The sequence below is a fragment of the Oculina patagonica genome, chromosome 14 (genome assembly GCF_052425735.1).
Source record: "Oculina patagonica isolate OP01 chromosome 14, crgOcupat, whole genome shotgun sequence".
Classification (NCBI taxonomy): domain Eukaryota; kingdom Metazoa; phylum Cnidaria; class Anthozoa; order Scleractinia; family Oculinidae; genus Oculina; species Oculina patagonica.
In genome coordinates this window covers 18,860,293-18,877,299 of record NC_135771.1, presented here as the reverse complement: position 1 = coordinate 18,877,299, position 17,007 = coordinate 18,860,293, and the positions used below count along the sequence as shown (strand labels likewise).

Sequence of the window (17,007 nt, the reverse complement as noted above, 5' to 3'; positions counted from 1 at the left end):
AAGTCATCTCTTTCCATTTGTTTTTTTTTACAGTCTGAGAGAACATGCTTCAAGAGGACCGTTTATGCATCAACACGTTTTGGGTATTGTGTACCTAGTGATATCGGTTACATATCAGTCGATTGTTTGACAAGTATCCGACGACCGAGGAAATAAATGAACGTTACTAAAACGGGGAATGGGTAATGGGAAATCGAAATGAAAATGAGAAATTAAAAATAAAAATAATTAAAAATTTAAAATTAAAAATAATTAAAAATTCCCAATTGGAAATCATGAATGAAACTGAAATAATAATAATAATAATAATAATAATAATAATAATAATAATCAACTTTATTTAAAGAGGGTGAACACGTAACAGTAAAAAACGGAAAAACCAGTGGTCCTCTAATATAAAATACATTTAAAAACTAAAAAATAATGGTAAAACTCTAAGAATCTCAAATTACAAAATTTAGTTAAAATACGCTATAATACAAAAACTAGGTAAAAATTACTTTAAAATGACGAAATCGATATAAAAAGAATTAACTAAAAGGTAAAATGAGGTTTAGTAGTCCATGTCTGCTCGATCTTTCACTGATGTCAGCGTTTCTTATCAGCCTCTGGGACAAATAATATGGACAGTCCCCAGACAGTCGTTTGTATACCATTGATAACCTATTTGCATTTGCCTCATGATAAAATGGAACCCAATCCAATTCTCTAAACAGTTGTACGCTATTCGCTTTAGTATCCGCATTAAGTTTTACACGTGCTCGCATTTCTGAAGTTTAAATACTCTTTGCGAATTCTCAGCAGAGCATGATGTCCACACGGTTGATGCATATAGCATTGACCGCTTGGTCGTAGCATTATAATAGAGTTTCCTTTGATCAGGAGGCAGAGGGCGTCTTATTTTTCGGCAACACTGCGAATTCCTGCGATAACTTCGTGCATAGATTTTCGACATGTTGGTCAAAGGTAAGCTGGCTGTCAATCGTGACCCCTAAAAGTTTATGCGAGCTCACTTGCTCAAGTTCAGTAGAATTTACGTGTTACTGCAGAGTGGACTGTTCCAGTTTCTTGCCTAACCGTTTACCAGTAACAAGCATGGATTTTGTTTTGGATTCGTTTAGTATCATTTTGTTGTCTGCTGACCAGTTCATCATTTCATCATTATCCGTCTGAAGGCCGTCTGAGATGTCATTCGGTGCCGCCATATAATGGGTGGAGTAGCTAATAGTTGTGTCGTCGGCATAAATATCGGCCACGGAGTGCTGCAGTGCTGCAGGTAGATCATTAATAAATACAAGGAATAAGATTGGACCTAAGATGCTGCCCTGTGGTACTCCCAATGTTAAGGCCCTCTGGGTCGAATGGTGTCCGTCTATGTTCACAAACTGGCGTCTACCACTCAAATAGTCACGGAACATGGGTAGACTCCTCTCGCCTAGTCCAAGAGCCCTTAATTTTGACAGAAGCAGTTTTCGTGGGATGAGAATTACACATAATTTTTAAGGATTAAAGAGAGGAAAAATGAAAAGATTTTTCCTCTTGTTGTACGAGGTCAAAAAATGAAACTGGTTGTTGAAGTAAGACGTGTAACGGGTAACGGCGTAATGGCGTAGCGAGAATTGGCATCACGAAATGATTTCTTTTTTAAAAAATTATTGATTCATTTTTTGTTATGAAATAAATTAAATTCTCATTTTGCAGTCGAGCAGACATCGGTACCCAAATCTATTTTATGTTCTTTATTTCCCACCTAATGGTTCATTTACATCACCTCTTGACATTATTACCGGTACATAAATTTGGACAAAACAAACAAAGAAGCAGTATAGCGTACGGCAGCTGCTGCACAAGTTTAAAATGACAAAACTATCAGAAAAGACACTAAAAGTGCTTATAAAATTTTTGTGTGAAAACGTGAAAGCCCGGACAATTCAAGTACTCAAAATGCTTGTAGAATTTTAATGCGAATACTCAAAAGCCTGTCAAAGCTGCAGAGGTGCGAAATCCAGCAAGAAGAACATTGATGATTGAACTTGTTTGTAAGCTTTTATAAACCCTGCTAGATGTACACTCTTTATATTTGTCGTTTATTATGTGCAACCCTTATTCTAAAATACAAAAAAAGACCAAAATAACCACAGCAATTTCATATCCTTGGGCTACAGTAGTCTACAACTAGTTACCTAATTCCTTGTTCTTGAAAATGCCATCAAGATTTTCCTTTAACGTCGCCATGCTCTGAATGGATCCTCGGATTACTGTAATTAATTTCTTTAGTTCTGCCATTCGTTCCTCCAAGGGAAGCTTGTTTTTGTCCGGTAATTTCCTTCTGATTTCTTCCTTTAACTCTAGATCTCCAACAGTCAGGTCAGCCAAGTCTCCAATGTACACAATTCCACCTTCTTCATTAGCTAGAGTTAGAACATGAACAGATTACTACAGTTATTTGCAAATGTAGTTGACTGTTAAAGTTTTGCAGCTTTTCAAAAAGCACACAAAGTTATAAGCTCACAAAGTGACCAGCTCCCAGTTGACTTGATACCTCAGTTGGTAAGAGGACTTCGCTGGTATCGCAGAGCTCATGGGTTCGAGGCTCAAGGCCTACTGACTTTTCTTCTTGGCCAACAGAGCCCGTTATTTGAAGGGTCAAAGAAAATAAAATGGGTAAGGACTGCATGCTAATTGAATTAAGGGGTTCCAATAATTATATTTGGAGAAAACATGTATTTGTTTTGAAATAGTTTCTAATACTCAGTATATATTTACACTTGAGGGTCCTAGAGATCTGAAACGTTCATTGTTACCTGGTGGCAGAGCATAAGGTAAGGTTAAGTCTGCCTTTGAGCCCAGTTGCCAATCAGGCCAGAACTTATCCCAGTTAAGGAAGAAATGAGCAACTAGGATTCTATTCAACATCGCTTTCACTCACTTTTTACAAATCACCAAGCAAAAACGAAAAAGGAAACTATAATCAAACTAGAACTAAATCCTACCTTCTGAGCTTTCTGCTTGCAATGGCTGTTCCATATCCATAGCTTCTGCCTTTAATTCCTTCAAATGTGACACAAAATCTTTCACTTGTGTCAACAAATATGTTACTTCAGTTTTCACATCTTTCACATCTGAACGGACATCGTCCACTTGTGCCTTCACATCTGTTACTTCAGTTTTCAGATCTTTCACGTGTGACTCGACATCTTCCAATTCTGTCTTCACATCTGTTTCTTCAGTTTTCACGTCTTTCACGTGTGACCCGACATCTTCCACTAGTGTTTTCACATCTGTTTCTTCAGTTTTCAGATCTTTCACGTCTGACCCGACATCTTCCACTAGTGTTTTCACATCTGTTTCTTCAGTTTTCAGATCTTTCACGTCTGACCCGACATCTTCCACTAGTGTTTTCACATCTGTTTCTTCAGTTTTCACATCTTTCACGTCTAACCCGACATCTTCCACTAGTGTTTTCACATCTGTTTCTTCAGTTTTCACATCTTTCACGTCTAACCCGACATCTTCCAATTGAATCTTCACATCTGTTTCTTCAGTTTTCACGTCTTTCACGTGTGACCCAACATCTTCCACTAGTGTTTTCACATCTGTTTCTTCAGTTTTCAGATCTTTCACGTCTGACCCGACATCTTCCACTAGTGTTTTCACATCTGTTTCTTCAGTTTTCACATCTTTAACATCTGACCAGGCATCTTCCACTACTGTTTTCACATCTGTTTCTTCAGTTTTCAGATCTTTCACGTCTAACCCGACATCTTCCAATTGTGTCTTCACATCTGTTTCTTCAGTTTTCACGTCTTTCACGTGTGACCCGACATCTTCCACTAGTGTTTTCACATCTGTTACTTCAGTTTTCAGATCTTTCACGTCTGACCCGACATCTTCCACTTCTGTCTTCACATCTGTTACTTCAGTTTTCAGATCTTTCACGTCTGACCGGACAAATTCCACTTGTGTCTTCACATCTGTTTCTTCAGTTTTCAGATCTTTCACGTGTGACCCGTCATCTTCCACTTGTGTTTTCATATCTGTTTCTTCAGTTTTCACATCTTTCACGTCTAACCCGACACCTTCCACTTGTGTCTTCACATCTGTTTCTTCAGTTTTCAGATCTTTCACGTGTGACCCGTCACCTTCCACTTGTGTTTTCACATCTGTTTCTTCAGTTTTCAGATCTTTCACGTCTAACCCGACACCTTCCACTTGTGTCTTCACATCTGTTTCTTCAGTTTTCAGATCTTTCACATGTGACCCGTCATCTTCCACTTGTGTTTTCACATCTGTTACTTTAGTTTTCATATCTTTCACGTCTGACCCGACACCTTCCACTAGTGTTTTCACATCTGTTACTTTAGTTTTCACATCTTTCACGTCTGACACAACATCTTCAACTTGTGTCTTCACGTCAATGAGTTCAGGTTTCGCATTTTTCATTTCTAATCCGTCATCTTCGGGAAACATTGGACCTTGAATAAAAAAAAATATTTAAGCTTTTAATTAAGTTTTTGGGCTATATTTTTGTTTGCTGCTAAATGCTGGACATACTTCATTACCTACACGAAGGCAATAAAGCTCTTCAAGCTTATCAGAATCTTTCAGTACCCTTAGTAAGGTATGGAAAGTAGACCAGAGCCTCCAATTGGTGTGCCACGTTAATGGCTACTGACGTCTATCTAACTCCTGGTGGACCGCAGACAATAATTAGCCGAGTGTCTCTATTTTAAAGTGATTGAGGATTGCTGGATACTATTCTTGACCATCTATTTTCAGGTGTACATGAGTTGAATACCGATACATCTACAATTTTTCTTGTGACGTAGAAGAAATTCGACGTGTAACTCCCCCATTTTACAATGTGCTCCAAAACGAGAAGTGGAGAGCTTCAACTCATGCCCACTGCCTTTTTTGCAACGATGGGATCATCAGTCGTTGTGTGTAACAATAACCACAGCAAGATTATCTTTAAGTTAAAGTTAATGTGTTAACAATTCGCACGTTTTGCCTTCCAAAAAGATGAAGTAAATTTTTATTTGCTCTGACCTAAATAATAATTATATTACCTTTGCTTGAAATATCATCTTCTGAATCGGAACTTTGTTGCTCGGATGATTCAATGGAAGATGTATCAACATCTCCTAAGTAGCCTGTTTCTTTGGGAACATCCCTTTCAATTTGGTAGTTTTTTTCGTGACCGGTAATTTCTGTTAGAGAATCGAAGAAGACAAATAAACAAAGAAAAATAAGATCAATGGTTCTTGCAGTAATAACATAAAGGGAAAATTCTTTCATAACTATTTTTGTACTTTTCTTAATAGTTTTGTTTAGAAAAGGGAAAAAAAGAAACAAACTTATGGCATACCCACATAAGAAAATATTACAAATATCACGGTGGTTGATGGTGCGTAAGCTATAGCATTGTAAAGGACAAACATTTAAAAGTAACATGTATGAACGATCGTCGCAATGACATTAACTCATGATCAAATACCGATGATGTGAAAACACAACTTTGAATGGAATAGATGATCTGGAATTGTGATCTACTTACCGTGTTGTTTTTGTGCTGCCTCAGCAGCTTTTGCGAGTTCAGACCAATCTATTGCCAGGGAGCATTCTTTACCATTTCTTATCTCCTCGGAAAATCTGTGAAGTGGAAAATGAATCGTGGATAGAATATATTTCTTATAAAGGGCAAATCATGTGAGTGATCAGAGCCCATGTCATCAGAACAAACAAAACATTTAATATTATTCATTTATTGTCAGTCATATTGGAAATTCCACTTTGTTCCCGGGCTTACAGGTTTTAGAGCGAGCTTGTGCACTTATTATAGTATAGCTAATTAGAAAAAAGGTTTTCAGAAAAAAGCACAAAAGTGCACGCGACAAGACCAAAAGGTGGTATGGGTAGAAGAAGAGAGCAACTGCATGTGCTGAATACTAATAAGATGGCGAAATGACAAACGCAAATTTGCACGTCATCTTTCTCTTCAGACATGGGGAAACAAGGTACTTTTAGGCACGCTGAATTTTAGAAGAATTTTCAAAACTCAAAGACATGCGTCACTTAAAGTACATGTAAAGCTACAAAAAAAGGCCTTCTGAGAAGAAAAACAAAATCTTCACGTGCAAAAATGCAAACTTGTACATTTCCTCTGGGCCAATATGCAAAATTAAAGTGAATACCCAGACCACCTTTCGGTTTTGTCGCGTGCACTTTTGTGCGTTTTCCGACAACCTTTGTCGAATTAGCTGTATATAACTGTAACTTTTCAACATTGTCATAAAAATGTACCTTTTATTTACGTCTTTAAGGTAACGTGCAGTCTGCTCGTTGCCATGATCCTTGGCAATAACCTCTGGCAATGTTGAATTGTTCTTGTAAGCGTCAAATACTAGTCTTCCAGTTGAAGAGCTGAAAATCAGCTCAATAAATTGCAGGGCGTCAGTTTCCGCTGCTGCATAAACTAAGTGACTTAACATCTGGACTGGTTGTTTGAATCCTAAGAAAGGTGAATGAAAAGGTTACTAATAAAGTTTACCAACATCAGACTAAACATGATGGTAGACATAGTTGCACAGAAACAGGATTCTTTGTTGTTAGTCTTGGCAAGACAGAAATTTTACAGTTTTTTTTTTTTATCACACGATTGGAAACAGAGTATCGCAGATGTAAAATATAGCAGAGGGCATTTTTCTTTAAAAAGGGGGCTGATCATTTGAGGGACAGGATTGTTCTCGGAGTGACTACTCTGAATATTTTCCTACAAAGAGGGCGATGAAATGACTCAAAAAACCTTGAAGGGATGGTTATATGGTTTACACATGGCTACAGACGTTAAGGTGTATATGACAGTATTGATTTTCCTTTTTAGTCCACTTTTCTTTATAGCAGTCCGATTCACGAGCAAAATCAACATGGTGAGTAGTTTTTGCATCCTTTTTTGGCGATGAACACATCTGAACAATTACTAAGCAATGGGCAAGCACAATAACTCAAACCAACTAACCTAAAGTTCCATAATTTTGCGCGTCAACTCCACTGGTTTCAAGATTGCCACCTAAGCTGTGATACCTATTATACTTGTCAAAAAGCCTCTTCTGTAGGCTTGGATTGACTACTATTTGTTGGAGAAAATCTTCCTCTTCATCTCCATAGTAAATTTCAGTCTGCCCCAGTCGTATACCATCTTGCGATTCAACAGCAACAGGGACCCAACCAAGTACTGGTGAGGCTGCAGCAAAAGTTCAAAATAATCAGTGTAAGAACCCTTGGGTTAAGGACCCCTGAAATTCTGGGCATCATTTTGGATGAAATGAACTTATTTTAAGGCTGTTTGTCACTTGCTCTTGTTTTCTTCTCTTCGGGAAGACAATAACAACATACGTTTCTACAAACCCTTAACCAATCTTACCAGATTTTCTAACTAGTTTAAACGAACAAACACACAAGAACTACATTTTAAATATTCTAAATACATTCTAAATACACGACCCCACAAGCTTTTAGCTTTTCTTATTATCGTGTTAAAATAAAGTTCTACCTACCTACCTACCTACCTACCTACCTACCACCACCAGGTGTGTCAAGGACATCACTACCAGAGAAAAACGACTGCTAAAAGTTAGCGTGGAAAGGACAAGACATGGATAGCCCTCTGGAAACTGAGAAATGATGCAAGTCTTAGACTCCAACGACCATCACAATCAGTCTCCAAAGCATTATGACCCACTATCCTTCCCTATTGCTCGGTAATGTCAGTTCAGTTGGTGGCGCTGACAGGTTACCTACATACCGAGATGATTACGTGCACAACCCATCAACTGAGCATGAAAGAGAGTTTTAAACAACCTCGTATCAAGAGGATTAAGTCAGTAATGAGAAGGGGTACACCATGGCGAAAGTATGCCGTGGCTATCATGTCTAAAAGGGTCAGTTGAGGAGCTTCATACAGTGAAACACCGATATAATGATATGCCAAGGGAACAGTAAAATAATATCATTATATCGAAGAATCATTATATCGAAACTCCCGATATAATGATATGGCCGTAAAATAACCGAAAATATCGTTATATCGGGGTAAACCTAACAAGTAATTTTTACTGCATATTAGAGGAGGATAAAGAGAATAATTTTGATAAGAAGGCTTAGAACACAGCATCATTTTCGTATATCATCATACAAACCTGTTTTTAGAAATGTTAGAGATGACTCGTTTACCGTAACCTTATTGTATTAAATTCGATGTTTTGCAAATAAAATGTGACTGTGCACTGATAATATCGATATATCGGGAGGATTTTACATTCGGTCCGCTAAATTCTCATCGTTATATCGGGAATATCGTTATATCGAAGATCGTTATGTCGGGGTTCTGTCCCATACATTTTACTGTAACTTTTGCTGGGACATGGAATATTCATTGTTATATCGGGAATATCGTTATATCGGGGTTCCACTGTACTTCCATTGCAGGAAGGGTTACATTAGTGGGCGCCACAATAGCATGGCTGCGTCTGGATACTCTGAGGTGTCCCTGTAGCAGTGAAGATACAGCAAGGTGCTGTTTACTGTGATAGTGGCTGAGGATTTATCAAGATGACCTGCAGGAACCTGCAACCATACGAGGCATCAAGAAGAGTCTAGTAGAACTGAAACGTAACATTAACGGCTACAAACCTGGGATGTTGCTTCCGAAAAGGGAACCATTCTTTGATCTTTCTAGTTCTACTGGGCCTACATTTCCAAATGTAGCAAGTCCTGATGTAACCGCTGGGTGTAGCTTTGGGTTGAATGTCAAATTAAAAGGATCTCCACCCTATAAAAAATTAAAACAAAGCTATTTGAGTCGTGAAATGTCCAGTTAGCTACTGATTATACGGAAGTGATATGAGGTACATTTCTTTCAATTTTTGTCTGTTTGGTAAAGAAGACATGTCAATGTTTTTTATTGTATACATTTACCAAGGATAAGGAGATATGGCCACTTTGGAGAACGTAATTGCTCATCCCATTATCCTCCAGTGAATGAGTTCAAGAGATGCTTTTGTCAAAAAACGAGAAACAAACCTATAATTGTATAGCATCAAAGTGCCAGACATGACGTAGTGCCCTAAGGAGTTACTTCATTGCTTATTTATTATGGAACCTCCCCTTCTTAAGAACGAACCGGTTTAAGTTGCAGTGAACAAAACAATGCCTTACCTGCGGAGCACTCTTATTAGGTCTGATTTTTACTTCAAAATTAAGATTTTCTTCTAACCAGCGTACCAGGGCCAACTCCACTAAATTGTGACAACAAGGGAGTAACATTAAAAATAAGACAGGTTCCTCGCTGCTAATATGATCAATTAATCTACAACAACGTACTGAAAGACATACAGACAGACAGACGTATGAACTGCGCTCGATGCCAGGGCTCGATGTACAATGTATTTGAAAACTAGCCTATCCAGCAGGTTTTCAACATTGTGAAAGAGAAGCTTAAGAGAAGCTCAAGCCACATCTGGGCAAGAAGGCCCTCGCCGCGGAAGCTCATTCCGATTTTCATAGCATAAAGCGACTAGGACTGGATTGCTACTTCCCCAAGGATCGGGATCACAAAAGGTCCCATCCTCGGAGACCCAGGGGCAGTTAGAGCACTTAGTGGGGCGAGGGAAACGCAAAAATGCGGGTAAAAAATAGCGCGAAACTGCGGGAAAACTGACTGAAAGGTGCCCCTGGGGAAAGAGTCTTAACAGACCAGTTCAAAAAGCTCTCTGAATACTGCCTCCTTATTGGGCAGAAAAATCTTTTGTATTTTCTTTGTATTATTCTGCCCAATCGGCAACCAGCCTGACTACAGTCCTTTTGGTGTGTTCTCATACGAAGTATGTACACAAAGCCAGTTCGCTCGCCATAAAATTATTTGTCTTGCTTGTTCGCCAAGAATTTGCTCGGGAAGGAAAAGTTTTTAAGAAAAACGACAATTTCTTTAAGTTTCAAAGACATGTTTCGACAGAGCATCTGTCATCTGAATGGTTTACAAAGCACAGTGAGTTGAATAATAAGTAGAAAAAATGCTAATTAAGACAAGTAGTAACAACAGAACGTGAAAATGTGTGAATTAGAAGGATAATTTTAGATTTACATGGTGTAATTGCTGATTGAGGCAAGGTAGTTCCTTTTGAATATGGATAGCCTCCTTTACCTTAAGTTGAAAACTGGTAGAGGCGTGAAGGAAAAGTTTCGGCTAGTGCCTCCCCTGCTTGAAAACGTCGAAAGTGTGACGGCCATGCCTGCGGTGAAACGGCGGATTCTTTAGATTGGAGATGATCGCAGGTATCATAACACTTGCATGCTGTTTGCGAGTTTAAAGGTTTGTGTGCGATATGCTAGTTGCACTGCTGAAATGGATGTTTTCAGATCTTTTGTGAGAAGGTCGATGACAGCTTAAAGCGAAAGTTAACCAGTAAATTAGATAGTTTAGTTAGACAGTTAGTTAGTTACTTAGTTAAGTTAGTTAGTTAATGAGGTAGTTTTTCATTTAAAGGCTTTAATGATTCTTAGTTTTATTTCCATTTTACAGCTTAGCTATTTTATTTGTTAGTATTTCCTTTTATCACTTATGTAAATTTTTTAAGTAAATTTTATTTTTTAATAATATTTTTCTGTAAAGCGCCATGAGCCATGGATATGGCGCTATATAAATCATACAAGAGTAAATTTTTCACGAACAAGCCAGGCAGATGTGTCGAGTGGCCGACTAGCTATGCGTGCAAGCAGAGATTCTAGCACTCATCCTCTGCTGGTCGTTGATTGGTAACAGTACATCAAGTGTTGTTCGATCGTGGAATATGAGCGGCTCTGCGAGTGTAAACAATTGTTGTCGTTTGTGTTCTTATGTGTTTTTGGACAACAAATGAAAGAGGAACATTTCAAGAGAATTCCGCAAAAAATTCGAAGATATTTTTGGTAAAGTGTGTGAGTGTGACGGCCGACCTAAGGCGGTTTGTGACGGGTGCAGGTACAAAACCGAAAAGGCATGGAAGGGGAGAGAAAGGCTTGCAAAGAAAGCGATGCAGCAAGATCGCAACACGCCTTAAAACGGAAAAATCCAATTTCCAGCGGGCATGGCAGTGAAACTTTCGACGCTTGCGACCAGGGGAGGCACTAGCCGAAACTTTTCCTTCCCGAGCAAATTCTTGGTGAACAAGCAAGACAGATATGGCAAGTGAGCTGGCTTTGTGTACATACTTCGTATGAGAACACAGCAAAAGGACTGTAGTCAGGCTGGTCGCTGATTGGGCAGAATAATACAAAGAAAATACAAAAGATTTTTCTGCCCAATAAGGAGGCAGTATTCAGAGAGCTTTTTGAACTGGTCAACCAAGCGTACCCTTCACAACAGCACATACTCATTAGATAAACTCTGTGATCCTGACTTACACAATGCCAGAACCGGAAAGTAAGCCTACCATTTGGGTTAAATGGGGAGTTCTTTCATTATTTAAATTTATGCAGTTTATAGAATTCTGCCAACCTTCTGTACAATCAAGATCACTTCCTGATATTCCACTGGTGGTGGAAGTGTCAGCAGAGGAGGAACCTTCCTCTGAACTGTCAGACATCTATCAAAGGAAAACAAACTGTTGCAAAATTATGACCTAGTTTTTGTTCTATTGCTACTTTTTTCTTAACCATAAACCAACTGTATTTCGATAAAAGAAATCTTGAACTGTATACCAAAACAACAGGTAATAACATAACAAGGTTCTGTGTACATGCATTCTTCTCGTGCAACCTATACTTGGATTGACAGAAATAAAATGATTGACAGAAATGAATGGTTTCTCTTGGATCACTGCTTAAAATTGTGTTCAAAAGGAAAGATCCATTAACATGACATCACTGTGATTATATACCTTAATAGAATTTAAAAATATTTTGCTACGTTTTTGCAGATTTGCTGGATCTTTTTATTGCTAGAGACCATTGGTCCAGAACATGTGACAAAATGGTCGGGGTTTCTCTTACATGTAAATGTCAAGGGAGGATTGATAGTCATTGATGGATTTACCCGTAATTGGTCTTGATGTACGTTGTTGTTTCTGTCTCCTGGAGTCACTGCAATCGTCAAATGATAGTGTTCTATTTTTAGATAATCTTGAGTCCTTGCTCCACAAGGAGCATAAAAGATTAGGTATGAAATGTTCTCCACTATTTCCCTGTTCCAAACCCTCACTGCGGGAAGCAAGATTTGAAATGTCGTGTCCAGAGGTTCATTGGAAAAAGGATAGCTGAAAATCCTGAGTCAGTATGTTTCCTGTCATTCATTGACTCTTTTATATGTTAACTTGAAGTAACGGACTTGTCATTAACCAATTTTCCTGTTTGTAAACGCAAATACTTTCCACCTTTTTGCGTTACAAAAAACATCACACAATCATGCAGCACAAAAAAAATCAGATGGTCTTAAGGTTTTCAAAAGTTAACTTGATTTTCTGTTCAGTGTTTCTGCAGGTTTTCAAGCAAGATTTTCTGTATCCATAGAGTTTATCCATAGAGTGATATTTTATTACTTAGCACAGAAACATAGCAGAAACTGCCAAAACTGTTTCTAATTTATGTTTTACGATCAGTTCTCCACCATTTCGGAACAACATACCTAGGACTGAGGAGGACCATATATTTGGCAAAATCAAGGGTCGTCACTTAGTCATTTGATTTTATTTCTGCGAGAGAGAATAAGGAATTTTTTTTCTCCTTGAAAAGAAACTTACCTTGTTGGCTGTCGTCAATTTCCATTTGAGAACTGTCCAAAAGTGACATCTGAAAATTTCAAATGGTAACATCAACAGTCATAAATATCATAATGCAAGCGACCAGTCAGTTGGAGTGAGAGCGACCGTCCTCGGGCCATCTGAGAATCAGGCTACCATGACTGACAGATATATACAAATAAACCGGTCAACCTAAGAAATATAAATAGCTGACTGAACTAGGTAACTTGAACAAACTTTTCCTGTGTCCTGCTTGTACATGTATTCATGAAAGTTTATATAAGCCTCTCACCTGGATTACGTCGGTAACAATGCAGCTCATACCATCAGCATCATCACCTTAAAAATAAAATTAATTGTAAATTCCATAAATTAAAAATAAATAACTCAGTACACAATTCTGCGCTGTTACCTTGATGAGTGTTACTAGAAGTTCCATTTTCTGAATTTGGCTCCTGAAAGAAAATTGAAACAGACTTATTTAATAGATTTAATCTAAAGTTGTTAATTATTATTTTATATATTGTGTATTAAAGAGAGATTTTAGCTATCTAAATTCCAGCCTTTCCTACTGGATCCAAAGCTAATTTAAACATATTCAGATGCAACTCTTTCCCTCGCCCCCCACTTACTGCCCATGGGCCTCAGAGGATAGATCGATGAATGAGAGGACAAAAAACTGGCATCCATTTAAAAGCAAAGAAATTGCTTATTAGTTTCAGTCGAGATGAGTTGACAACTGAATGAGTTTGACTAGAAGAGGTACGGAGATTTAGGTGAGAAAGATTAGGACAGTATCTGCCATGACTAATTAGATATAACACTGTAATTGGAAAAAATTATGCACCAAAATTATTTGCATCTTATTGCAACCTTCTTTGTTACTGTTTCAAATATCTTATCAATTGAAAACAAATCATTTCTAACAACACCAGTGGAATTCACTGAATTTTGTCGCTTAAAAGACGATTTTTACACAATAGCTACACATGAGATTTTACCTATATAAAGTTTACATGGTTTTTGTGAACTTTAAAATTCATTTTGTCAGACTCTGATAAGATATTGTTGTTGGTGTTATCACAGATAGTTACTTACATCTTCTGCTTTCAAAAAGGATAGAAAATAATGCAACGCTTGATTTTTGCCCAACTAAAATATTATATATATTACTGTTATGATTCGATTTAGCGCCCGGGGCGCTTATTTACTTTTGGCACCTCAAGGGAGGGCACTAATTCGAGACAGGGCGCTTATTTAATTTTTTGAGAAACAACCAAATGTTCAAAACAAAATTTTAATAAATATTAAAATAACTAACAATAACAGAAACTGTAACTGTGACAAATTGTTGAAAGTTCAGTTACTTTTAAAAGAATTGTTCATTAAAGCAGTAAAATAAATTATAATTAATTAATATATACATGAACTGTGCGGTGAATGTTCATGAGTTTATCTATTCGTCGTCGATGACTTCAGTAGGGGCAGTTATCCACAATAGGGGCGCTTATTAGAATAGTGGCGCTTATAAGAATGGGGGCACTTATTAGAATGGGGGCGCTTATTGGAATAGGGGCGCTTATTGACAAAAACACATTCTAAGGGGGGCACTTATTCGGAAGGGGGCGCTTATTGGAAGGAGGGCGCTAAATCAAATCATTACCGTACTCAATTTCCTGATGGACTCAACTACATTAGGCCTGAGTATTGCTCTATTCTACAAATAAGAATAAACTGGCCGCTACAATTTGCACATGTTAAAAATTAACACCACTTATAAAAGACTTTATTTGACAGAAGTAATTCAGCCACCCATGTACCTCATCCTCTAATATGTAGAGGGCTGAATTGCCCTTTATTTTGCTTTTGATGGTCTTGCCATTCCAGGGGTGCAGGCATCTGTGAAACTCAAATCTTGAGCTGTCTTTATTCAATTTAACTACAGCTGCACAAGAAAGTCATTTAAAGGTGTGAGTGAGCCCACGGTCTCCTGTCACAGTCAGGCAGGTAATGACAATCCCTTACATCGTGGGAGTTGCGAGGGCGTCAGGTAGTTTTGCAGAGAATACAAGATACAAATGAATGACGGCATGGTTAGCCCTGTCTGCCACTGCAACTTTGTTCTGGTTGACATTACTAACACGCGTGGTTGGGTGTCCTCTATGGAGTGTAGTTCATCAAGGAGGGGAACAAAGCCTGGAGGATCTGTGGCTTGTGTGAGGAAAGGGTCTTAATAATTATTGTTACACAACTCAGAACCATACTTTTGCTTAACTAGTAAATGGTAGACCAGGGTGGATCAGTTGGTGTTTTCAAGTGATGGGGAAAGATCTTCATCACCATGGTGGATTAAGCCACCATTAACTGCTAGTAGGTCATCTTTGAAGAAGGCCACGAGGCACTGGAATAAAACCTCTGGTCACTTTTCAGGGGAGTAGAGTGCTTTAGTATGGAGTTCCTTGAGATGAAGAGTAAAATTGGGGATCTGCCTGAGTATAAGGTCCAAGTGGACACTTTTCTGAGTAGCAGTATGACATCATTTCTCAGGGATCTTCTCATCTTCGAGGGTTGGTGGCAGTTTGTTTTTGCCCTGTGGCCTCCAAAAATGGGACAAAAAGTTCTTGTCCAGGGATAAAATGTACACTACGTTTTGTGTCCAACTCTTGTAAAAGGTGATGGTCTCATTCTTCATAAGCTGCCAATTTGGAGCCCTAGGAGAAGCGTTACAGCAAATTCACGTCAAGCTGTCGCCCTTTGCACTTCGTAACGAATAAGGGTACCAGGTTCCAGAAGACCACACTTGTGTTAGGGTCCATTGTACATGGGTAAAATCCGCTGCCACCATGCCAATAAGGAATAAACTGTGTCTTTACAAAGGTTCATTGTAGAATTTCTTAAAAAAAACTGTGTGGAATAAAAATACAGTGGAAGGGCAGATGTGTGCACCAGAGAAACTGCTGAATGCAATGTGGTAATAATGAAGTGGTGCAATCACAGGCAGCCCAAGCTAACGATAAGAGCCACACTACTTTAAGACTCAATTTGTAAGGATTTGTATGGGAATGAAACAATTTTCTTTTACGATATAGAAATTCAAACGTTTTATGAATAAAATTGACTTACACTGTTGCTGTGTCGTGTTCTTTCTTGTCTGCCAGCTCCTCGAGCCAATTTGAAGCAATTTGGACGAGTTATGGCTTTGCGAAATTTTGAACACGTGTACTTTATTAAATATTCCCAAGGCTGGAAACTATTTTCGACAGCATCTCGCTCGAAGCGAAATATCTTCCGTGAAATTAGTCAAATCGCTACAGAATTTCCAGCACCCTAATCTCTGGTAATTTCTCTTTCCTTTCATTGTCCATTTGGTTCCGAGTGCTCTAGTGAAGCGTAGAAAATTCTTCCAAAGTGCGATTCTTGCTTTTCTTGTTATGCGCGGCCCATCAAACCACACACAAAATGGCGTCAGGGCGACAAAATCGACCTCAGTGGTGGAGGACATGACGATATTGTCACTAACTCTTAAATACGCTGTGGGACCCGGAGAGGTCGATTTTCTACAGGAAATAGAAAATTACCGGCAAGTGATTTCTCCGGGTCTTACAGCGTATTTTGGAGTAAGTGACAATATCGCCATGCCCCTTCACCGCAGAGGTCGATTTTGTCGTCCTGACGCCATTTTGTGTGTGGTTTGATGGGCCGCGCATAACAAGAAAAGCAAAAAGCGCACTTTGGAAGAATTTTCTACGCTTCACTAGAGCACTCGGAACCAAATGGACAATGGTAGGAAAGAGAAATTACCAGAGATTACGGTGCTGGAAATTCTGTAGCGATTTGACCAATTTCACGGAAGATATTTCGCTTCGAGCGAGATGCTGTCAAAAATAGTTTCCAGCCTTGGGAATATTTAATAAAGTACACGTGTTCAAAATTTCGCAAAGCAACAACTCGTCCAAATCGCTTCAAATTGGCTCGAGGAGCTGGCAAACAAGAAAGAACACGACACAGCGACAGTGTAAGTCAATTTTATTCATAAAACGTTCGAATTTCTATATCTTATACAAATCCTTATAAATTGAGTCTAAGAGTACTGTGGCTCTTATCGTTAGCTTGGGCTGCCTGTGGTGCAATGCTTTCATAAACATTGTTGTTTCAAGTGCGGGGGAGCTAAATCTTGAAAAACATTTACTGATATTGCTGTGGTTTGAACATGTCCAGAGAAATTATAACTATC

At 38.5% G+C, this 17,007-nt stretch overlaps 1 protein-coding gene across 1 annotated transcript in view; it reads right to left on the bottom strand.

Moving 5' to 3' along the window:
* Positions 1–17,007, bottom strand: part of LOC144638723 (uncharacterized) — an 84,350-nt gene that overhangs the window by 10,833 nt on the left and 56,510 nt on the right. Inside the window, exons 6-18 of the mRNA XM_078497949.1 lie at positions 13,186–13,228; positions 13,066–13,112; positions 12,774–12,822; positions 12,071–12,117; positions 11,534–11,621; positions 9,217–9,296; positions 8,692–8,830; positions 7,019–7,243; positions 6,304–6,511; positions 5,558–5,652; positions 5,070–5,210; positions 2,994–4,475; positions 2,184–2,411 (exon numbers count right to left, since the gene is read on the bottom strand). Coding sequence (XP_078354075.1) covers positions 2,184–2,411; positions 2,994–4,475; positions 5,070–5,210; positions 5,558–5,652; positions 6,304–6,511; positions 7,019–7,243; positions 8,692–8,830; positions 9,217–9,296; positions 11,534–11,621; positions 12,071–12,117; positions 12,774–12,822; positions 13,066–13,112; positions 13,186–13,228 — 2,872 coding nt within the window. The remainder of the gene's footprint in view (positions 1–2,183; positions 2,412–2,993; positions 4,476–5,069; positions 5,211–5,557; positions 5,653–6,303; positions 6,512–7,018; positions 7,244–8,691; positions 8,831–9,216; positions 9,297–11,533; positions 11,622–12,070; positions 12,118–12,773; positions 12,823–13,065; positions 13,113–13,185; positions 13,229–17,007) is intronic.